The 24,000-nt window shown below is 46.1% G+C and overlaps 1 protein-coding gene across 46 annotated transcripts in view; it reads left to right on the top strand.

Annotated features, from left to right (window-relative positions):
- Positions 1-24,000, top strand: part of LOC139393334 (protein PHTF2-like) — a 125,043-nt gene that overhangs the window by 55,144 nt on the left and 45,899 nt on the right. For all 46 annotated transcript variants that reach the window (XM_071141920.1, XM_071141919.1, XM_071141923.1 and 43 more), the window contains one exon: positions 9,743-9,823. In XM_071141920.1, the coding sequence (XP_070998021.1) occupies positions 9,779-9,823 (45 nt within the window). In that variant the 5' untranslated portion in view covers positions 9,743-9,778. The remainder of the gene's footprint in view (positions 1-9,742; positions 9,824-24,000) is intronic.

A 24,000-nucleotide genomic window follows, 5' to 3' on the forward strand; every position in this document is an offset into this window, starting at 1 on the left:
TTCTGTAGGTTTTAACTCCAACCCTGTTCCCAGCCTTCTGTAGGTTTTAACTCCAACCCTGTTCCTGGAGAGATAGCCTTCTGTAGGGGGTAAGAGGTTCAGGAATCTATTTTTATGTTCCCCCAGCGCCCAGTTTGTTATTCTGCCCTGACCTACTTACAGGTCCACTGAGAGACTGGTTGAGAGTCCCAAACGGTACCCTATTCCCTATATAGTGTACTACTTTTAAACAGAGCCCTATGGACCCTGGTCAAAAGTAGTGCACTATATAGGGGAATTGAGTGCCATTTGGACCTCAAGCTGAAAGGTTTAGACCAGAGGAGTGAACATCCTATTATTGAAGCCCTTTTCATGGTGTCTTTCACTCTGTCTCTGCTTCTCTGTAAAGGCACTGTGAGGCTGTGACACAGATCTACCTCCATTTTAGGTTAGTTAAGCAGAAATGACCCCAACACCTAATCTGATAGTGAGGTGGTAGATGCTCAGCCTGCCCTATGGCCCTGCTCAGGTACCTACACACAGACAGTTTGTAGAAGTCATCTCAGACAGATCTACCTCAGAGAGGCCCAGCTCAGGTACCTGACCTACACACAGACAGTTTGTAGAAGTCATCTCAGACAGATCTACCTCAGAGAGGCCCAGCTCAGGTACCTGACCTACACACAGACAGTTTGTAGAAGTCATCTCAGACAGATCTAGCTCAGAGAGGCCCAGCTCAGGTACCTACACACAGACAGTTTGTAGAAGTCATCTCAGACAGATCTAGCTCAGAGAGGCCCAGCTCCTAACCTCTCATCAGCAGCAGATATTCAGATATTTATAATGGCAAAGGGGGAGACCTAGTCAACTGAATGGCTTCAACTGAAATGCGTCTTCCTCATTTAACCCTCTGAATCAGAGAGGTTTGGGGGGCTGCCTTAATCCACGTCTTCAGCGCCCGGGGAACAGTGGGTGGGCACAGTTAACTGCCTGGTTCAGGGGAACAGTGGGTGAACTGCCTGGTTCAGGGGAACAGTGGGTGAACTGCCTTGTTCAGGGGAACAGTGGGTGGGCACAGTTAACTGCCTGGTTCAGGGGAACAGTGGGTGAACTGCCTGGTTCAGGGGAACAGTGGGTGAACTGCCTGGTTCAGGGGAACAGTGGGTGAACTGCCTGGTTCAGGGGAACAGTGGGTTAACTGCCTGGTTCAGGGGAACAGTGGGTGAACTGCCTGGTTCAGGGGAACAGTGGGTTAACTACCTTGCTAAGGGGAACAGTGGGTTAACTGCCTTGTTCAGGGGAACAGTGGGTTAACTGCCTTGTTCAGGGGAACAGTGGGTGAACTGCCTTGTTCAGGGGAACAGTGGGTGAACTGCCTTGTTCAGGGGAACAGTGGGTTAACTGCCTTGTTCAGGGGAACTTTGGGTGAACTGCCTGGTTCAGGGGAACAGTGGGTTAACTGCCTTGTTCAAGGGAACAGTGGGTTAACTGCCTGGTTCAGGGGAACAGTGGGTTAACTGCCTTGTTCAGGGGAACAGTGGGTGAACTGCCTTGTTCAGGGGAACAGTGGGTGAACTGCCTGGTTCAGGGGAACAGTGGGTTAACTGCCTTGCTCAGGGGAACAGTGGGTTAACTGCCTGGTTCAGGGGAACAGTGGGTTAACTGCCTGGTTCAGGGGAACAGTGGGTGAACTGCCTTGTTCAGGGGAACAGTGGGTTAACTACCTTGCTCAGGGGAACAGTGGGTTAACTGCCTTGTTCAGGGGAACTTTGGGTTAACTGCCTGGTTCAGGGGAACAGTGGGTTAACTGCCTTGTTCAAGGGAACAGTGGGTTAACTGCCTGGTTCAGGGGAACAGTGGGTTAACTGCCTTGTTCAGGGGAACAGTGGGTGAACTGCCTTGCTCAGGGGAACAGTGGGTTAACTGCCTGGTTCAGGGGAACAGTGGGTTAGCTGCCTGGTTCAGGGGAACAGTGGGTGAACTGCCTTGTTCAGGGGAACAGTGGGTTAACTACCTTGCTCAGGGGAACAGTGGGTTAACTGCCTTGTTCAGGGGCTGAAGGACAGATTTTTACCTTGTCAGCTCAGGGATTGGATCCAGCAACCTTTGGGTTACTATGTGTCCCCTTTCCCAGTAATATTGATTAATATTTAGCCCAAACTGTGACTGAATGAGTTGACCTGAAGGTAACCCAGAATGAACATTTTGTGTAATTTGGTCAGATTACATCGTCAATCCTCAAGAGATTAACCTGAAGGTAACCCAGAATTAACATTTTGTGTAATTTGGTCAGATTACATCGTCAATCCACAAGAGATTAACCTGAAGGTAACCCAGAATTAACATTTTGTGTAATTTGGTCAGATTACATCGTCAATCCACAAGAGATTAACCTGAAGGTAACCCAGAATTAACATTTTGTGTAATTTGGTCAGATTACATCGTCAATCCACAAGAGATTAACCTGAAGGTAACCCAGAATTAACATTTTGTGTAATTTGGTCAGATTACATCGTCAATCCACAAGAGATTAACCTGAAGGTAACCCAGAATGAACATTTTGTGTAATTTGGTCAGATTACATCGTCAATCCACAAGAGATTAACCTGAAGGTAACCCAGAATGAACATTTTGTGTAATTTGGTCAGATTACATCGTCAATCCACAAGAGATTAACCTGAAGGTAACCCAGAATTAACATTTTGTGTAATTTGGTCAGATTACATCGTCAATCCACAAGAGATTAACCTGAAGGTAACCCAGAATTAACATTTTGTGTAATTTGGTCAGATTACATCGTCAATCCACAAGAGATTAACCTGAAGGTAACCCAGAATGAACATTTTGTGTAATTTGGTCAGATTACATCGTCAATCCACAAGAGATTAACCTGAAGGTAACCCAGAATGAACATTTTGTGTAATTTGGTCAGATTACATCGTCAATCCACAAGAGATTAACCTGAAGGTAACCCAGAATGAACATTTTGTGTAATTTGGTCAGATTACATCGTCAATCCACAAGAGATTAACCTGAAGGTAACCCAGAATTAACATTTTGTGTAATTTGGTCAGATTACATCGTCAATCCACAAGAGATTAACCTGAAGGTAACCTAGAATTAACATTTTGTGTAATTTGGTCAGATTACATCGTCAATCCACAAGAGATTAACCTGAAGGTAACCCAGAATGAACATTTTGTGTAATTTGGTCAGATTACATCGTCAATCCACAAGAGATTAACCTGAAGGTAACCCAGAATTAACATTTTGTGTAATTTGGTCAGATTACATCGTCAATCCACAAGAGATTAACCTGAAGGTAACCCAGAATGAACATTTTGTGTAATTTGGTCAGATTACATCGTCAATCCACAAGAGATTAACCTGAAGGTAACCCAGAATGAACATTTTGTGTAATTTGGTCAGATTACATCGTCAATCCACAAGAGATTAACCTGAAGGTAACCCAGAATGAACATTTTGTGTAATTTGGTCAGATTACATCGTCAATCCACAAGAGATTAACCTGAAGGTAACCCAGAATGAACATTTTGTGTAATTTGGTCAGATTACATCGTCAATCCACAAGAGATTAACCTGAAGGTAACCCAGAATTAACATTTTGTGTAATTTGGTCAGATTACATCGTCAATCCACAAGAGATTAACCTGAAGGTAACCCAGAATTAACATTTTGTGTAATTTGGTCAGATTACATCGTCAATCCTCAAGAGATTAACCTGAAGGTAACCCAGAATTAACATTTTGTGTAATTTGGTCAGATTACATCGTCAATCCACAAGAGATTAACCTGAAGGTAACCCAGAATTAACATTTTGTGTAATTTGGTCAGATTACATCGTCAATCCACAAGAGATTAACCTGAAGGTAGTCTTTATGGATACTGCTGTTATTTGTTTTGAGTGAGATATGAGGGGATGTGCTGTACACACACACACACACACACACACCTGGTCTCTGCTGAATCACACACACTACTAGTACACACACATGCCTGGTCTCTGCTCCAGTGTGTGTGTGTGTGTGTGTTCTAGCAAGACTCCTCAACATAACAGGAGATGTTTTTGGGAACGCTCCTCGTGAACCGTCCAGGTTTTTCTGGCTAGTCTAGTTTCCATGTAAACTGAGGAACAATTCTCCTGTATAGTTATCTGGATGACGCTGTGGAACATTGATGTGTGTGTGTGTGTGTGTGTGTGTGTGTGTGTGTGTGTGTGTGTGTGTGTGTGTGTGTGTGTGTGTGTGTGTGATTGCTTGGCCCATGCAGTGTTGTCACTAAGGAGTAGCTAGGTCTAATCTTACTGTGATTATAGTAACTAACCAGCAGCTTTAGACAACTCCAAAAAAGCTGAGGAGGTTGTTGTTGACTGGCTGTACCAGAGCCATGATAGTCTACATACAGGCTGGCTGTACCAGAGCCATGGTAGTCTACATACAGGCTGGCTGTACCAGAGCCATGACAGTCTACATACAGACAAGTGAATAATGACTGGTTGTACCAGAGCCATGACAGTCTACATAATGACTGGTTGTACCAGAGCCATGACAGTCTACATACAGGCTGGCTGTACCAGAGCCATGACAGTCTACATACAGACTGGTGAATAATGACTGGTTGTACCAGAGCCATGACAGTCTACATACAGACTGGCTGTACCAGAGCCATGACAGTCTACATACAGGCTGGCTGTACCAGAGCCATGACAGTCTACATACAGACAAGTGAATAATGACTGGTTGTACCAGAGCCATGACAGTCTACATACAGACTGGCTGTACCAGAGCCATGACAGTCTACATACAGGCTGGCTGTACCAGAGCCATGACAGTCTACATACAGACTGGTTGTACCAGAGCCATGACAGTCTACATACAGACTGGTTGTACCAGAGCCATGACAGTCTACATACAGACTGGCTGTACCAGAGCCATGACAGTCTACATACAGGCTGGCTGTACCAGAGCAATGACAGTCTACATACAGGCTGGCTGTACCAGAGCCATGACAGTCTACATACAGGCTGGCTGTACCAGAGCCATGACAGTCTACATACAGACTGGTTGTACCAGAGCCATGACAGTCTACATACAGACTGGTTGTACCAGAGCCATGACAGTCTACATACAGACTGGTTGTACCAGAGCCATGACAGTCTACATACAGACTGGTGAATAATGACTGGTTGGGGATTTTAGTTTATGTTTTGATTAATCCAGCAGGAGTGAAAACCAACATGCAACACAGACATCACGTAGGGATTTTTTTCTGAGCAGACTAAAAACACAAACATTGAATTATGACGTTTAATCTCTTTTTAAAGCAACCGTATCATTTCTGGATGGAAGGGGGCTTAGCTAGAGAGAACAGGCAATGACCTGAAATACTGGGAATCACATTCAGATTCAGCCCAGCTAGCCTAACTCCTCAACGATCCGTATTTTCTGTCTCGCTGTCTCTCAACACTCCTTCAGCGAGGACCTCATAAAATGTAAAAACACTCATCACAGAATAAGTGAAAAGCCTTCTGCTCGCGGACCGGAGTGTCCAATCAGTGTGTGTGAATTCCTGTTCATCTATGTGAATGTGTGGGACAGTGTGAGAGAGTGTTTGACTGTGTTAATGGAGCTACAGACTACAGGCTGAAGTCCTCCTCTGTCTGACAACACATTATATAAATATTAGCTCTCTGTCTTGCATTTATGAGGCCAGTAAACATGTTCCTCACACACCAGGAACGTATTTCTCCCAACGTTATAATGAAACGCTGCCTCTCGGTCCCAAAACACACGTTTTCTGGAGACTTGTGGGACGAGTGCTGATGATGTCACACACTTTATGCACTTTCGGTAAACAGATGGCGTCCAGACTGAGGAGAAATGCTCACACAATGCATCCCAGACCACCCCCCCTGAAGTGGTCAGACAGATCTGAACACAATCACACCACAAAGTGACTTTTGTGCGTCGAGACCAGTCTTTTCAATGTGATCTTCGTATTCAGATAGGAGAAGTCGCATGTAAGTGTCAAGTGTAGACACGACCAGAGAGACCTCTGTGATCTCAGTTTAAGATGCTACAGTCTCTCTTGTTCTATTAGCTCTGCTGGCTCACTGTGATGCTATAGTCTCTCTTGTTCTATTAGCTCTGCTGGCTCACTGTGATGCTATAGTCTCTCTTGTTCTATTAGCTCTGCTGGCTCACTTTGATGCTATAGTCTCTCTTGTTCTATTAGCCCTGCTGGCTCACTGTGATGCTACAGTCTCTCTTGTTCTATTAGCCCTGCTGGCTCACTGTGATGCTACAGTCTCTCTTGTTCTATTAGCTCTGCTGGCTCACTGTGATGCTACATTCTCTCTTGTTCTATTAGCCCTGCTGGCTCACTGTGTGATGCTACAGTCTCTCTTGTTCTATTAGCCCTGCTGGCTCACTGTGTGATGCTACAGTCTCTCTTGTTCTATTAGCTCTGCTGGCTCACTGTGATGCTACAGTCTCTCTTGTTCTATTAGCCCTGCTGGCTCACTGTGATGCTACAGTCTCTCTTGTTCTATTAGCCTTGCTGGCTCACTGTGTGATGCTACAGTCTCTCTTGTTCTATTAGCTCTGCTGGCTCACTGTGTGATGCTACAGTCTCTCTTGTTCTATTAGCTCTGCTGGCTCACTGTGTGATGCTACAGTCTCTCTTGTTCTATTAGCTCTGCTGGCTCACTGTGTGATGCTACAGTCTCTTGTTCTATTAGCTCTGCTGGCTCACTGTGTGATGCTACAGTCTCTCTTGTTCTATTAGCTCTGCTGGTTCACTGTGATGCTATAGTCTCTCTTGTTCTATTAGCTCTGCTGGCTCACTGTGATGCTACAGTCTCTCTTGTTCTATTAGCTCTGCTGGTTCACTGTGATGCTACAGTCTCTCTTGTTCTATTAGCTCTGCTGGTTCACTGTGATGCTATAGTCTCTCTTGTTCTATTAGCTCTGCTGGCTCACTGTGATGCTACAGTCTCTCTTGTTCTATTAGCTCTGCTGGTTCACTGTGATGCTACAGTCTCTCTTGTTCTATTAGCTCTGCTGGTTCACTGTGATGCTATAGTCTCTCTTGTTCTATTAGCTCTGCTGGTTCACTGTGATGCTACAGTCTCTCTTGTTCTATTAGCTCTGCTGGCTCACTGTGATGCTACAGTCTCGCTTGTTCTATTGGTGGCTGGCTCACTGTGTGGCATGATAGATATAAACAGCTCTGTTCTGTTTATTCCTCCTGAACAGGATGCCAGGTGCCGCCTGGGGACTAGGTGTCGACCTCATATGTCATCACTACAGATCACTGTGATCTGATTCTCTAGCGTCAGTCTATCTACCTCTCAAAGCTCGGTTCTTAAGCCGCAAAGACATGGAAGCTGTGTGTTTTGAAGTGGAGGATCTGCTTTTGATGTCGTTGCCAGGTGCGCGCGCACACACACACACACACACACACACACACACACACACAGAGAAATAGAGCAGAAGGATTGGACTGGGAGGAGCATCCTAGCAACAGTGTAATCAGTCAGGAATGAGACTTCTCTTTAAGAAAAACAGACATTTCCTCCTAGCTATAAATAGTCTCTGTGAGAAATAGTATTTATATTCTAGGAACACCACTTTCCTCCTGGACCACGACAGTTCTATGGAGGGAAACCAACTGCCGTCAGACCTGGGAAATAACGTTTGTTTTCTTCCTAGTAACTCTGCTGCGCTTGACTACGCTTGCCTGGTGAAATATAATAGTCCCAGAAGTGCCAACCCCTTACACCGCCCATCTAGCACACGATGCCAGGCTCAATCAAACGCTGAAGGTGGAAAAAGACTCAGCACAGAATGTGTGTGTGCTGAATGAGATGGGGTGTCACACACACCCAGCTATTGTGCAGAGCCAGAAGACAAAACAAGAAGGCCCCACCCAGAAACATATGCTCATCAAATAAAGACTTGAAATGTCCAAGTGTACTTAAAAACATCGTAGTGTACTTAAAAACATCGTAGTGTACTTAAAAACATCGTAGTGTACTTAAAAACATCGTAGTGTACTTAAAAACATAAAAACATCGTAGTGTACTTAAAAACATCGTAGTGTACTTAAAAACGTCCAGATGTACTTGAAACCCTTGAGCAGGGTTTCCCAAACTCAACACTGTCAGATGGAATCTGTTGAGAGAGACTGACTCCCCTTCACATAACAGCCCATCTGTTTAGAGAGAGAGACTGACTCCCCTTTACATAACAGCCCATCTGTTTAGAGAGAGAGACTGACTCCCCTTCACATAACAGCCCATCTGTTTAGAGAGAGACTGACTCCCCTTCACATAACAGCCCATCTGTTTAGAGAGAGACTGACTCCCCTTCACATAACAGCCCATCTGTTTAGAGAGAGAGACTGACTCCCCTTCACATAACAGCCCATCTGTTTAGAGAGAGACTGACTCCCCTTCACATAACAGCCCATCTGTTTAGAGAGAGAGACTGACTCCCCTTCACATAACAGCCCATCTGTTTAGAGAGAGAGACTGACTCCCCTTCACATAACAGCCCATCTGTTTAGAGAGAGAGACTGACTCCCCTTCACATAACAGCCCATCTGTTTAGAGAGAGAGACTGACTCCCCTTCACATAACAGCCCATCTGTTTAGAGAGAGAGACTGACTCCCCTTCACATAACAGCCCATCTGTTTAGAGAGAGAGACTGACTCCCCTTCACAGAACAGCCCATCTGTTTAGAGAGAGACTGACTCCCCTTCACATAACAGCCCGTCTGTTTAGAGAGAGAGACTGACTCCCCTTCACATAACAGCCCATCTGTTTAGAGAGAGAGAGAGACTGACTCCCCTTCACAGAACAGCCCATCTGTTTAGAGAGAGAGACTGACTCCCCTTCACATAACAGCCCATCTGTTTAGAGAGAGACTGACTCCCCTTCACATAACAGCCCATCTGTTTAGAGAGAGACTGACTCCCCTTCACATAACAGCCCATCTGTTTAGAGAGAGAGACTAACTCCCCTTCACATAACAGCCCATCTGTTTAGAGAGAGAGACTAACTCCCCTTCACATAACAGCCCATCTGTTTAGAGAGAGAGACTGACTCCCCTTCACATAACAACCCATCTGTTTAGAGAGAGAGACTGACTCCCCTTCACATAACAGCCCATCTGTTTAGAGAGAGAGACTGACTCCCCTTCACAGAACAGCCCATCTGTTTAGAGAGAGAGAGACTGACTCCCCTTCACAGAACAGCCCATCTGTTTAGAGAGAGAGAGACTGACTCCCCTTCACAGAACAGCCCATCTGTTTAGAGAGCGAGACTGACTCCCCTTCACATAACAGCCCATCTGTTGAGAGAGAGAGACTGACTTAACTCCCCTCAGTCTGAGCTCTGACCAGACCAGCTCCTCTGCTGACCGCTCTGTGTGTCTGGTATTGAATATGAATAGGATGGTGGCAGCAACACAGCACCGCCAGCTTCCTAATTAGCTTCTCTACTTCGTGTGTGTGTGTATATGTCGCGAGAGCCAAGGTACTGTCAAGAGAGACTGCCTGTTCTTCTCAAAGGCTCGCCCCACTATTAATGAGGTGTGTGGTGTGTGGTGTGTGTGTGTGTGATGTCACAGAGCATGACACACCTGCCCAGCAGGTAGAGGCTTTAAAAGCTATGCGGAGCAACACAGACTCCTCATTGACTGATCTCTCTCTCTCTCTCTCGTTCTCTCCGTTTTACAGCCTAAAATGCCCCAGCTGGTGACCTCTGACATGTAAATGGCGTCCAAAGTCAGAGATGCTGTGGTGTGGTACCAGAAGAAGGTAAGAATCCTCTTGTTTCTGTTGTATTTACCTTTGATTGCTTGATTCCTTCCAACAGGATCCCGTGTCTATTTTACCTCAGAGGAGTGAAGAGAGAGAAAATTCACACTGTTGACGGACAGACGGGACAGACAGAGAGACAGAGACAGTTAGTTGGTGGTTTTGATAGGGTTACCTGCTGTTAATAGACTGACAGACAGTTGGTGGTTTTGATAGGGTTACCTGCTGTTAATAGACAGACAGTTGGTGGTTTTGATAGGGGTTACCTGCTGTTAATAGACTGACAGACAGTTGGTGGTTTTGATAGGGTTACCTGCTGTTAATAGACTGACAGACTGACAGACAGTTGGTGGTTTTGATAGGGTTACCTGTCGTTTCAGTTTGAGTTTAGACCAGTGTCATTTTATGACTGTTTTAATACCGGAGTCATCAAGTCATTTTTTTTAGCTGTAGGCTTTGTAACCAAGCAACACACGTAAGCCTGTCCTTATGCTGAGGTCTGTGGCCAGCACTGATGTAACAGATCCCTGGTACTGGGCGGACAGACACACAGACACACAGATGGAGGCTATTATTAATGTTGTTGTTGTACCTCTCTGTGTCCTGCCTGCGTCCTTCACTGTGGCTGACCCGACCGCTCAGTACCGTCTACATTACATCATAGACCACAGCCAGGGTCTCAGTAGGCTGGAAACACAACCGGTTTTATTCTGGTCAAGAAACATATTTATTAGGGTTTTAGTTGATTGATACATTAATACTCTAATTATTTGTATGCATAACTTCTTCTATTCAGGCTAGATGATTAAGGTATGCTGTTGTCTGTTACTAGTTAGGGATAAAATGGGAAGGCCTGTATGAGTCTATTGGTATTTTTTCAATGAAGTAAAGAGCAGTGAAAGAGCCAGGCATTATTAACCTGCTGGTGTAACGGCTCCCTAATGTTCACCTGTCAGCCTCCCCATACAGGACCATCATGAAAACTATTCTGAGCAGGGCTGTAGTGTTGATTCAGAGGAGGTAGTGTTGTCAGAGGAGGTAGAGTTGATTCAGAGGAGGTAGAGTTGATTCAGAGGAGGTAGAGTTGATTCAGAGGAGGTAGAGTTGATTCAGAGGAGGTAGAGTTGATTCAGAGGAGGTAGAGTTGACTCAGAGGAGGTAGGGTTGATTCAGAGGAGGTAGTGTGTTGATTCAGAGGAGGTAGTGTGTTGATTCAGAGGAGGTAGTGTGTTGATTCAGAGGAGGTAGTGTGTTGATTCAGAGGAGGTAGTGTGTTGATTCAGAGGAGGTAGTGTGTTGATTCAGAGGAGGTAGAGGAGGTAGTGTGTTGATTCAGAGGAGGTAGTGTGTTGATTCAGAGGAGGTAGTGTGTTGATTCAGAGGAGGTAGTGTGTTGATTCAGAGGAGGTAGTGTGTTGATTCAGAGGAGGTAGTGTTGATTCAGAGGAGGTAGTGGTCGGAGGAGGTGGTGTGTTGATTCGGAGGAGGTGGTGTGTTGATTCGGAGGAGGTGGTGTGTTGATTCGGAGGAGGTGGTGCGTTGATTCGGAGGAGGTGGTGCGTTGATTCGGAGGAGGTGGTGCGTTGATTCGGAGGAGGTGGTGCGTTGATTCGGAGGAGGTGGTGCGTTGATTCGGAGGAGGTGGTGCGTTGATTCGGAGGAGGTGGTGCGTTGATTCGGAGGAGGTGGTGCGTTGATTCGGAGGAAGGGGTGCATTGTTTCGGAGGAGTTCGTGTGTTGATTCGGAGGAGTTCGTGTGTTGATTCAGACTGACAGAACAAGACAGAGAGAGGGACAGGTAGAGAATGATAGAGAGCAGTCAGTCAGTTAGCCAGTCAGGTCCAAACAACTCCTAATGTGTTTGAATGGGAATGACTCAACCCTGCTAGCTGTTAGCAGAACATGTTATGACATGAACCTATAGCCCTCCTCTGAGACAGACTCAGCAGAGAGAGAGAGACCATAGGGAGGGAGAGCGAAACGGAGAGACATAGAGAAGGAAAAGAGAAATGGTTAGAAAGTAAGGAGAAAGACGGAGACACGTGGAGAGAGAGAGAGAGAGCAATGTCTCTATCGATCTCTACCTATGTCTTTCTCCTTATTACTTTCCATTGATCTGTCTTTCTATCCATTTCTCTTCACCTTCTCTTATCCCTCTCCGTTATTCTCTCTCTTTCTCTCGCTCTCTCTCCCCCCTCGTGGCTTTGTGCCCTTTACAACGAGACGTTTCACTTCCCTCACTGTGGAGAGGTTTATGGGAAGAGGACTGCTCCTAGGAGAGTGGCTCGTAGGAGCAGGAGCCCATCTCCTGTTTCTGTAGCATGACACAGCTTGATACAGGTGCACCCCCTGGACAGGCCGCTAGTCTGTTCCAATACCATCGGCCTGTATCTTAATCTTGTGTTTTCTTAGCTCCTTCATAGCTACTTTGCGCTTCACATTAAACTGGAATTGAATGTGTTTAGAACAGGCTTCTAATGGCACAAATGTCTGATTCATTCTGAGTCGATCTCTTCCAGTCAGACACCTAGAGGGGAAACATCCTTGTCAGGTGTTGGGCTATTACGGGGGTGATACAGTATATCTGGTCAGGTGTTTGGCTATTACGGGGGTGATACAGTATATCTGGTCAGGTGTTGGGCTATTACGGGGGTGATACAGTATATCTGGTCAGGTGTTTGGCTATTACGGGGGTGATACAGTATATCTGGTCAGGTGTTGGGCTATTACGGGGGTGATACAGTATATCTGGTCAGGTGTTTGGCTATTACGGGGGTGATACAGTATATCTGGTCAGGTGTTGGGCTATTACGGGGGTGATACAGTATATCTGGTCAGGTGTTGGGCTATTACGGGGGTGATACAGTATATCTGGTCAGGTGTTTGGCTATTACGGGGGTGATACAGTATATCTGGTCAGGTGTTGGGCTATTACGGGGGTGATACAGTATATCTGGTCAGGTGTTTGGCTATTACGGGGGTGATACAGTATATCTGGTCAGGTGTTGGGCTATTACGGGGGTGATACAGTATATCTGGTCAGGTGTTTGGCTATTACGGGGGTGATACAGTATATCTGGTCAGGTGTTGGGCTATTACGGGGGTGATACAGTATATCTGGTCAGGTGTTGGGCTATTACGGGGGTGATACAGTATATCTGGTCAGGTGTTTGGCTATTACGGGGGTGATACAGTATATCTGGTCAGGTGTTGGGCTATTACGGGGGTGATACAGTATATCTGGTCAGGTGTTTGGCTATTACGGGGGTGATACAGTATATCTGGTCAGGTGTTGGGCTATTACGGGGGTGATACAGTATATCTGGTCAGGTGTTGGGCTATTACGGGGGTGATACAGTATATCTGGTCAGGTGTTGGGCTATTACAGGGGTGATACAGTATATCTGGTCAGGTGTTGGGCTATTACGGGGGTGATACAGTATATCTGGTCAGGTGTTGGGCTATTACAGGGGTGATACAGTATATCTGGTCAGGTGTTGGGCTATTACGGGGGTGATACAGTATATCTGGTCAGGTGTTGGGCTATTACGGGGGTGATACAGTATATCTGGTCAGGTGTTTGGCTATTACGGGGGTGATACAGTATATCTGGTCAGGTGTTGGGCTATTACGGGGGTGATACAGTATATCTGGTCAGGTGTTGGGCTATTACGGGGGTGATACAGTATATCTGGTCAGGTGTTTGGCTATTATGGGGGTGATACAGTATATCTGGTCAGGCGTTGGGCTATTACGTTGGGGGGGTGATACAGTTTCTGGTCAGGCGTTGGGCTATTACGGGGGTGATACAGTTTCTGGTCAGGCGTTGGGCTATTACGGGGGTGATACAGTTTCTGGTCAGGCGTTGGGCTATTACGGGGTGATACAGTTTCTGGTCAGGTGTTGGGCTATAACGAGGGTGATATATATGGTTAGGAGTTGGGCTATAACGAGGGTGATATATATGGTTAGGAGTTGGGCTAGACCGGGGGTGATATGATATACACGGAGTATACCAAATATTAAAAACATGTTTCTAATAAACCCCCCTCCACAGGGAGGCTGGTCCATGTTGACTCCAATGCTTCCCACAGTTGTGTCAAGTTGGCTGGATGTCCTTTGGGTGGTCGACCAATATTGATATACACAGGAAACTGTTCAGCGTGAAAAACCCAGCAGCGTTGTAGTTCTTGACACAAACCGGTGCGCCTGGCACCTACTACCATACGCTGTTCCAAGGCACTTAATTGTTTAGGTCTTGTCTATTCACCCTCTGAATGGCACATATACACAATCCAAGTCTTAATTGTCTCAAGGCTTAAAACTCCCTTCTTTAACCCGTCTCCTCCCCTCCATCTACACTGATTGAAGTGGATTTAACCACTGACGTCAATAAGGGATCATATCATATCATATCACCTGGATTCACCTGGTCAGTCTGTTCTGGAAAAAGCAGGTGTCCTTAATGTTTTTTATACTCAGTTTATTAGAAGGCTAAGGTGGGAGTGTATGTTATATTATGTGGTGGGTGCTGTCCAGACTGTTAAAGTGGAGTGTATGTTATGTTATGTGGTGGGTGCTGTCCACACTGTTAAGGTGGGAGTGTATGTTATGTTATGTGATGGGTGCTGTCCACACTGTTAAGGTGGGAGTGTATGTTATGTGTGATGGGTGCTGTCCACATAAGGGGGAGTGTATGTGTTATGTGGTGGGTGCTGTCCACACTGTTATGTGATGGGTGCTGTCCAGACTGTTAAAGTGGAGTGTATGTTATGTTATGTGGTGGGTGCTGTCCACACTGTTAAGGTGGGAGTGTATGTTATGTTATGTGATGGGTGCTGTCCACACTGTTAAGGTGGGAGTGTATGTTATGTTATGTGATGGGTGCTGTCCACACTGTTAAGGTGGGAGTGTATGTTATGTTATGTGATGGGTGCTGTCCACACTGTTAAGGGGGAGTGTATGTTATGTTATGTGGTGGGTGCTGTCCAGACTGTTAAGGTGGAGTGTATGTTATGTTATGTGATGGGGGCTGTCCACACTGTTAAGGGGGAGTGTATGTTATATTATGTGGTGGGTGCTGTCCAGACTGTTAAGGGGGAGTGTATGTAATGTTATGTTATGTGATGGGTGCTGTCCAGACTGTTAAGGGGGAGTGTATGTTATGTTATGTAATGTGATGGGTGCTGTCCAGACCGGAATGCTGTCTGTCATTCTGTCACTGCAGTGTGATCTCATTAACCCTCACCTGATCTGGGCTATGGATCTGTTCCAAATGGCACCCTACTCCCTACATAGTGCACAACTTTTGACCAGACCCCATAGGGAATAGGGTACCATTAAGGAGTCAACAAAGGACAGTCTGACAGGAGCCAGTCATGTCACACGTCCCAGTCCAGCCTTGCCTGCTTAGGATAGTTGGTTTTATTTAGCCCCAGTCACATGAGCTAGTGAAGTCTATAATAGACTTACATCACTGTACGAGCTGTGATGGAATACGCTGGTGTCTATCCGTCTCTCACACAGGTGCAGAATGCTGTTGCATTGGAACTCATCTGAAATTAATGTGTTTGGGTGTAGGCTGTGTTGTGCTATTGTGGGCCGATGTTGTGACTGAGAGACTGGAGGTCACAGTTTTAGAAAAAGCCCCTTGTTGATTCTGTTCTGTTCCACATCCTGTTTTAACCAGCCATAGGTTGGTAGAATCTAGAATATGTCACTGTGAGCTCTTAGTCCTAAAGTGTGTGTGTGTGTGTGTGTGTGTGTGTGTGTGTGTGTGTGTGTGTGTGTGTGTGTGTGTGTGTGTGTGTGTGTGTGTGTGTGTGTGTGTGTGTGTGTGTGTGTGTGTGTGCTGCTATGGGGTGTTTAGTAAGGCGATACTTCCTCCATACCAGATGAGTCAGTGTTCCAGCCGAGTCTCTCTCCATACCAGATGTGTCAGTGTTCCAGCCGAGTCTCTCTCCATACCAGATGTGTCAGTGTTCCAGCCGAGTCTCTCTCCATACCAGATGTGTCAGTGTTCCAGCCGAGTCTCTCTCCATACCAGATGAGTGAGTGTTCCAGCCGAGTCTCTCTCCATACCAGATGAGTCAGTGTTCCAGCCGAGTCTCTCTCCATACCAGATGAGTCAGTTTTCCAGCCGAGTCTCTCTCCGTACCAGATGTGTTAGTGTTCCAGCCGAGTCTCTCTCCATACCAGATGTGTCGGTGTTCCAGCCGAGTCTCTCTCCATACCAGATGTGTCAGTGTTCCAGCCGAGTCTCTCTCCATACCAGATGTGTCAGTGTTCCAGCCGAGTCTCTCTCCATACCAGATGTGTCAGTGTTCCAGCCGAGTCTCTCTCCATACCAGATGTTCCAGCCGAGTCTCTCTCCATACCAGATGTGTCAGTGTTCCAGCCGAGTCTCTCTGCATACCAGATGTGTCAGTGTTCCAGCCGAGTCTCTCTCCATACCAGATGTGTCAGTGTTCCAGCCGAGTCTCTCTCCATACCAGATGTGTCAGTGTTCCAGCCGAGTCTCTCTCCATACCAGATGTTCCAGCCGAGTCTCTCTCCATACCAGATGTTCCAGCCGAGTCTCTCTCCATACCAGATGTGTCAGTGTTCCAGCCGAGTCTCTCTCCATACCAGATGTGTCAGTGTTCCAGCCGAGTCTCTCTCCATACCAGATGTTCCAGCCGAGTCTCTCTCCATACCAGATGTTTTCCAGCCGAGTCTCTCTCCATACCAGATGTTCCAGCCGAGTCTCTCTCCATACCAGATGTTCCAGCCGAGTCTCTCTCCATACCAGATGTTCCAGCCGAGTCTCTCTCCATACCAGATGTGTCAGTGTTCCAACCGAGTCTCTCTCCATACCAGATGTGTCAGTGTTCCAGCCGAGTCTCTCTCCATACCAGATGTTCCAGCCGAGTCTCTCTCCATACCAGATGTGTCAGTGTTCCAGCCGAGTCTCTCTCCATACCAGATGTTCCAGCCGAGTCTCTCTCCATACCAGATGTGTCGGTGTTCCAGCTGAGTCTCTCTCCGTACCAGATGTGTTAGTGTTCCAGCCGAGTCTCTCTCCATACCAGATGTGTCGGTGTTCCAGCCGAGTCTCTCTCCATACCAGATGTTCCAGCCGAGTCTCTCTCCATACCAGATGTGTCAGTGTTCCAGCCGAGTCTCTCTCCATACCAGATGTGTCAGTGTTCCAGCCGAGTCTCTCTCCATACCAGATGTGTCAGTGTTCCAGCCGAGTCTCTCTCCATACCAGATGTGTCAGTGTTCCAGCCGAGTCTCTCTCCATACCAGATGTGTCAGTGTTCCAGCCGAGTCTCTCTCCATACCAGATGTGTCAGTGTTCCAGCCGAGTCTCTCTCCATACCAGATGTTCCAGCCGAGTCTCTCTCCATACCAGATGTTCCAGCCGAGTCTCTCTCCATACCAGATGTGTCAGTGTTCCAGCCGAGTCTCTCTCCATACCAGATGTGTCAGTGTTCCAGCCGAGTCTCTCTCCATACCAGATGTTCCAGCCGAGTCTCTCTCCATACCAGATGTGTCGGTGTTCCAGCCGAGTCTCTCTCCATACCAGATGTGTCGGTGTTCCAGCCGAGTCTCTCTCCATACCAGATGTTCCAGCCGAGTCTCTCTCCATACCAGATGTTCCAGCCGAGTCTCTCTCCATACCAGATGTTCCAGCCGAGTCTCTCTCCATACCAGATGTGTCCGTGTTCCATCCGAGTCTCTCTCCATACCAGATGTGTCCGTGTTCCAGCCGAGTCTCTCTCCATACCAGATGTGTCAGTGTTCCAGCCGAGTCTCTCTCCATACCAGATGTGTCAGTGTTCCAGCCGAGTCTCTCTCATACCAGATGTGTCAGTGTTCCAGCCGAGTCTCTCTCCATACCAGATGTGTCAGTGTTCCAGCCGAGTCTCTCTCCATACCAGATGTGTCAGTGTTCCAGCCGAGTCTCTCTCCATACCAGATGTGTCAGTGTTCCAGCCGAGTCTCTCTCCATACCAGATGAGTCAGTGTTCCAGCCGAGTCTCTCTCCATACCAGATGTTCCAGCCGAGTCTCTCTCCATACCAGATGTGTCAGTGTTCCAGCCGAGTCTCTCTCCATACCAGATGAGTCAATGTTCCAGCCGAGTCTCTCTCCATACCAGATGTTCCAGCCGAGTCTCTCTCCATACCAGATGTTCCAGCCGAGTCTCTCTCCATACCAGATGTGTCAGTGTTCCAGCCGAGTCTCTCTCCATACCAGATGTGTCAGTGTTCCAGCCGAGTCTCTCTCCATACCAGATGAGTCAGTGTTCCAGCCGAGTCTCTCTCCATACCAGATGTTCCAGCCGAGTCTCTCTCCATACCAGATGTGTCAGTGTTCCAGCCGAGTCTCTCTCCATACCAGATGTGTCAGTGTTCCAGCCGAGTCTCTCTCCATACCAGATGTTCCAGCCGAGTCTCTCTCCATACCAGATGTGTCAGTGTTCCAGCCGAGTCTCTCTCCATACCAGATGTTCCAGCCGAGTCTCTCTCCATACCAGATGTTCCAGCCGAGTCTCTCTCCATACCAGATGTTCCAGCCGAGTCTCTCTCCATACCAGATGAGTCTCTGGCTCCTTCTGCTGCAGCACAAACAGACATTTTCTTCTGGATGGAAAATGTTTTACCTCAGACGTAAAGCCCTGCAGGGTGTAGCCAGCTAGGGTGTGACTGACAACTCTGTGGTTGTAGGAAAACATTCCTACGCCATTGCCCCACATACAGCCTTATTCTAAAATGGATGAAATAGTTCTTTCCCCTCATCAGTCTACACACAGTACGCCATAATGACAAAGCAAAAACAGGTTTTTAGACATGTTTCTACATTTTTTAAAAATATCGCATTTCCAGAAGTATTCAGACCCTTTACTCAGTACTTTGTTGAAGCATCTTTGGCAGTGATTACAGCCTCAAGTCTTCTTGGGTATGATGCTACAAACTTTGCACAACTGCATTTGTGGAGTTTCTCGCATTCTTCTCTGCAGATCCTCTCCAGCTCTGTCAGGTTGGAGGGGGAGCGTCGCTGCACAGCTATTTTCAGGTCTCTCCAGAGATGTTAGATCGGGTTCAAGTCAGGGCTCTGACTGGGCCACTCAAGGACATTGAGACTTGTCCCGAAGCCACTCCTGTGTTGTCTTGGCTGTGTGCTTAGGGTCGTTGTCCTGTTGGAAGCTGAACCTTCGCCCCAGTCTGAGGTCCTGAGCGCTCTGGAGCAGGTTTTCATCAAGGATCTCTCTGTACTTTGCTCCGTTCATCTTTCCCTCGATCCTGACTAGTCTCCCAGTTCCTGCCACTGAAAACATCCTGCTGCCACCACCATGCCACCACCATGCTTCACTGTAGGGATGGTGCTAGGTTTCCTCCAGACGTGACGCTTTGGCATTCAATGCTGCAGAAATGTTATGGTACCCTTCCTCAGATCTGTGCCTCGACACAATCCTGTCTCGGAGCTCTACGAATAATTCCTTCGACCTCATGTCTTGGTTTTTGCTCTGACATGCACTTTCAACTCTGGGACCTTATATAGACAGGTGTGTGCATTTCCGAGTCATGTCCAATCAATTGAATTCACCACAGGTGGACTCCAATCAAGTTGTAGAAACATCTCAAGGATGATCAATGGAAACAGGATGCACCTGAGCTTAATTTCGAGTCTCATATAAGGTATTTCTGTTTTTTTATTTTAATACATTTGCTACAATTTGTAAAAACCTGTTTTCACTTTGTCGTTATGGGGTATTGTGTGTAGATTGATGAGGAACAACATTTATTTAATCAATTTTAGATTAAGGCTGTAACGTAACAAAATGTGGAAAAATTTCTCCCTGGACTTATCTGTCTAGCATCGGATTACCTATCTTAACCTGAACCATTAGAAACTAACTTAACCACAGATCTAGGATCAGGTTTGCCCAATGTTAACCTTAACCATTAGAGGGGTTTTGTCTGTCTCAGGTAAGGAAGGGTGTGGTTCTGTTATAGACAGACTCAATCACCACACTGTTTTGTGTTACCGTAGCAACAGAGAAAGGCTGATGTGGATATTAGTGTTTGTCACCTGTCTTTGTGTTCAGTGTGAGAACGGTGAGAGAAAGGTGTCTTATCCCTTGAGTTAGCGCTGATTGTCTCTGATGTGTTGACATGAACTGTGTTGCCAAGGAGATGGCAACAATGACATCACAGCCCGGATTCACAAAACCTTCTTAAGAAGAAATGTCTTTCGTCCTTCACTATAGACTTATGAAGAAAGTTAAGTCAAGTTGCTATTCCCCAAAAAGGTTATTGGAAATGGTTGTGCATTATTTCTTATACTTCTCCTTAAGAAAAAAGTTGAGGAGAAATTGGTTTCTTGAAAGTAAGGATGTTGAATTTCTTCTTGTTTTGTACATCTGATCTTCAGTGGAATCACATCACTATGGTTACGCTAGTTTACTGTGAACCTCACCTCAGAGTAGTAGTGACATGCGGGGCCTCAGAGAGATTGTCTGGATGACAACACAACAGCTGCTGGCAGTCAAATTACCTTTTGTTAGAAAAATGGTGAGAAAATCCCATTAAAAAATGACTACCTTGTAACCTGAAAGACGTCGTTGAGACATTCTCCAAAATAACAACGTTCACTCCTTCATCTGTTGTTTGTATTCAAGGAATGTGCCTTGTCTTTAAAACTAGTTCTACTGGTGTGTGTGTGTGTGTGTGTGTGTGTGAGAACATAATACCCTCTGTCAGAGAAGGGAAAGGAGGATACCTCCTAGTCAGAGAAGGGAAAGGAGGATACCTCCTAGTCAGAGAAGGGAAAGGAGGATACCTCCTAGTCAGAGAAGGGAAAGGAGGATACCTCCTAGTCAGAGAAGGGAAAGGAGGATACCTCCTAGTCAGAGAAGGGAAAGGAGGATACCTCCTAGTCAGAGAAGGGAAAGGAGGATACCTCCTAGTCAGTTGCTTAACTGAATGCATTCAATCAAAATGAGTCTCCGTCGTTTAAGAACACAGAGGTGCTGGTCGGGGAGTCACAATGGACTACAGCACTCTGTTAACACACACATAACACACTGGACTGTCTCGTTGACTTTACTAAGGAGGAATCCCCACTGTCTGACACATGACATGTTGTTAGCTGTAGCTGCAGGCTTAGTGCAATGAGACAGACGTTAGCTTTCTTAATGTCTTTTCTGCCCTGTGGGAAGAGAGGAGAGGAGACATCTTCCTCCTCCTCCACATTATAACATACAAAGACATCTCCCTCTTCCTCCTCCTCCACATTATAACAGAGAGAGACATCTCCCCTCCTCATCCTCCTCCACATTATAACAGACAGAGACATCTCCCCCCTCCTCCTCCACATTATAACAGACAGACATCTCCCCCTCCTCCTCCACATTATAACAGACAGAGACATCTCCCCCCTCCTCCTCCTCCTCCACATTATAACAGACAGAGACATCTCCCCCCTCCTCCTCCTCCTCCACATTATAACAGACAGAGACATCCCCCTCCTCCTCCTCCACATTATAACAGACAGAGACATCCTCCTCCTCCTCCTCCACATTATAACAGACAGAGACATCTCCCCCCTCCTCCTCCACATTATAACAGACAGAGACATCTCCCCCCTCCTCCTCCACATTATAACAGACAGAGACATCTCCCTCCTCCTCCTCCACATTATAACAGACAGAGACATCTCCCCCCTCCTCCTCCACATTATAACAGACAGACATCTCCCCCCTCCTCCTCCTCCACATTATAACAGACAGAGACATCTCCCTCCTCCTCCACTGCAGTGTGGAGACTATTGTTACATAACCTGGCTGCCATGGCAACGTGAGGATCATCCTCCCATCCTCCCTACAGCTCGGTTGTCATGGTGAACCTGGCAGTGCGGCAACGAGGCTCTTATTTTTTTTTGTCTCTCATTCAGTGTGATGATGTAATAGAGAGGCTGTTCTGAGAACAGATGGATGGTGTTCAGTCCCTACTGCAGGTCATAGATGGGTTGTAATATTTCTGTTTGTTTTGAAGAGGTTCCTACCTTAGTCCTCTTGGTATTACTTCCTTAGTCCTCTTGGTATTACTTCCTTAGTCCTCTTGGTATTACTTTCTTAGTCCTCTTGGTATTACTTCCTTAGGTGTCTTGGTATTACTTCCTAAGTCCTCTTGGTATTACTTCCTTAGGTGTCTTGGTATTACTTCCTAAGTCCTCTTGGTATTACTTCCTTAGGTGTCTTGGTATTACTTCCTAAGTCCTCTTGGTATTACTTCCTTAGATGTCTTGGTATTACTTCCTTAGTCCTCTTGGTATTACTTCCTTAGTCCTCTTGGTATTACTTCCTTAGTCCTCTTGGTATTACTTCCTTAGTCCTCTTGGTATTACTTCCTTGGTCCTCCTGGTATTACTTCCTTGGTCCTCCTGGTATTACTTACTTTGGTGTCTTGGTGTTACTTCCTTAGTCTCTTGATGTTACTTCCTTAGTCCTCTTGATATTACTTCCTTAGTCCTCTTGGTATTACTTCCTTGGTCTTCTTTGTTAGGAAGAATAGGATGTAAGATGTTGACCCATATAGTGATTATAGCCTATCACAGGGCAGGAGTATGCCTCCCCTCTCTCTCTCTTTCGCCATCTCTCTCTCAATTCAAAGGGAGTTATTGGCATGGAAAACATATGGTAACATTGCCAAAGCAAGTGAAATAGATAATAAACAAAAGTGAAATAAACAATAAAAATGAACCGTAAACATTACACTCACAGAAGTTACAAAGGAAAATAGACATTTCAAATGTCATGTGACATCGATATACAGTGTTATAATGATGTGCAAATAGTACATCGATATACAGTGTTATAATGATGTGCAAATAGTTCATGTACAAAATGGAAAATGAATATGGGTTTTATTTCCAATGGTGTCTGTTCTTCACTGGTTGACCTTTTCTCGTGGCAACAGGTCACAAATCTTGCTGCTGTGATGTCACACTGTGGGTTTGTTTTGTAATTCTTTGTGGATCTGTGTAATCTGAGGGAGATATGTGTCTCTAATATGGTCATACATTTGGCAGGAGGTTAGGAAGTGCAGCTCAGTTTCCACCTCATTTTGTGGGCACATAGCCTGTCTTCTCTTGAGAGCCATGTCTGCCTACGGCGACCTTTCTCAATAGCAAGGTTATGCTCACTGAGTCTGTACATAGTCAAAGCTTTCCTTAAGTTTGGGTCAGTCACAGTGGTCAGGTATTCTGCCACTGTGTACTCTCTGTTTAGGGCCAAATAGCATTCTAGTTTGCTCTGTTTTTTTGTTAATTATGTGTGTCAAGTAATTATCTATCTTTTAGTTTTTCTCATGATTTGGTTGGGTCTAATTCTGTTGCTGTCCTGGGGCTCTGTGGGGTCTGTTTGTGAACAGAGCCCCAGGACCAGCATGCTTAGGGGACTCTTCTCCAGGTTCATCTCTCTGTAGGTGATGGCTTTGTTATGGAAGGTTTTGGAATCGCTTCCTTTTAGGTGGTTGTAGAATTTAACTGCTCTTTTCTGGATTTTGATAATTAGCGGGTATCGGCCTAATTCTGCTCTGCATGCATTATTTGGTGTTCTACGTTGTACACAGAGGAATTTTTGCAGAATTCTTCATGCAGAGTCTCAATTTGGTGTTTGTCCCATTTTGTGAATTCTTGGATGGTGAGCGGACGCCAGACCTCACAACCATAAAGGGCAATGGGCTCTATAACTGATTCAAGTATTTTTTGCCAGATCCTAATTGGTATGTTGCATTTTATGTTCCTTTTGATGGCATAGAATGCCCTTCTTGCCTTGTCTCTCAGATCGTTCACAGCTTTGTGGAAGTATAGTTTTTTTGTGTGCTCTAGGGCAACGGTGTCTAGATGGAATTTGTATTCGTGGTCCTGGCGACTGGACCTTTTTTTGGAACACCATTATTTTGGTCTTACTGAGATTTACTGTCAGGGCCCAGGTCTGGCAGAATTTGTGCAGAATATCTAGGTGCTGCTGTTGGCCCTCCTTGGTTGGTGACAGAAGCACCAGATCATCAGCAAACAGTAGACATTTGACTTCAGATTCTAGTAGGGTGAGGCCGGGTGCTGCAGACTTTTCTAGTGCCCGCGCCAATTCGTTGATATATATGTTGAAGAGGGTGGGGCTTAAGC

This window comes from Oncorhynchus clarkii, chromosome 33, assembly GCF_045791955.1.
Source record: "Oncorhynchus clarkii lewisi isolate Uvic-CL-2024 chromosome 33, UVic_Ocla_1.0, whole genome shotgun sequence".
Classification (NCBI taxonomy): Eukaryota; Metazoa; Chordata; class Actinopteri; order Salmoniformes; family Salmonidae; genus Oncorhynchus; species Oncorhynchus clarkii.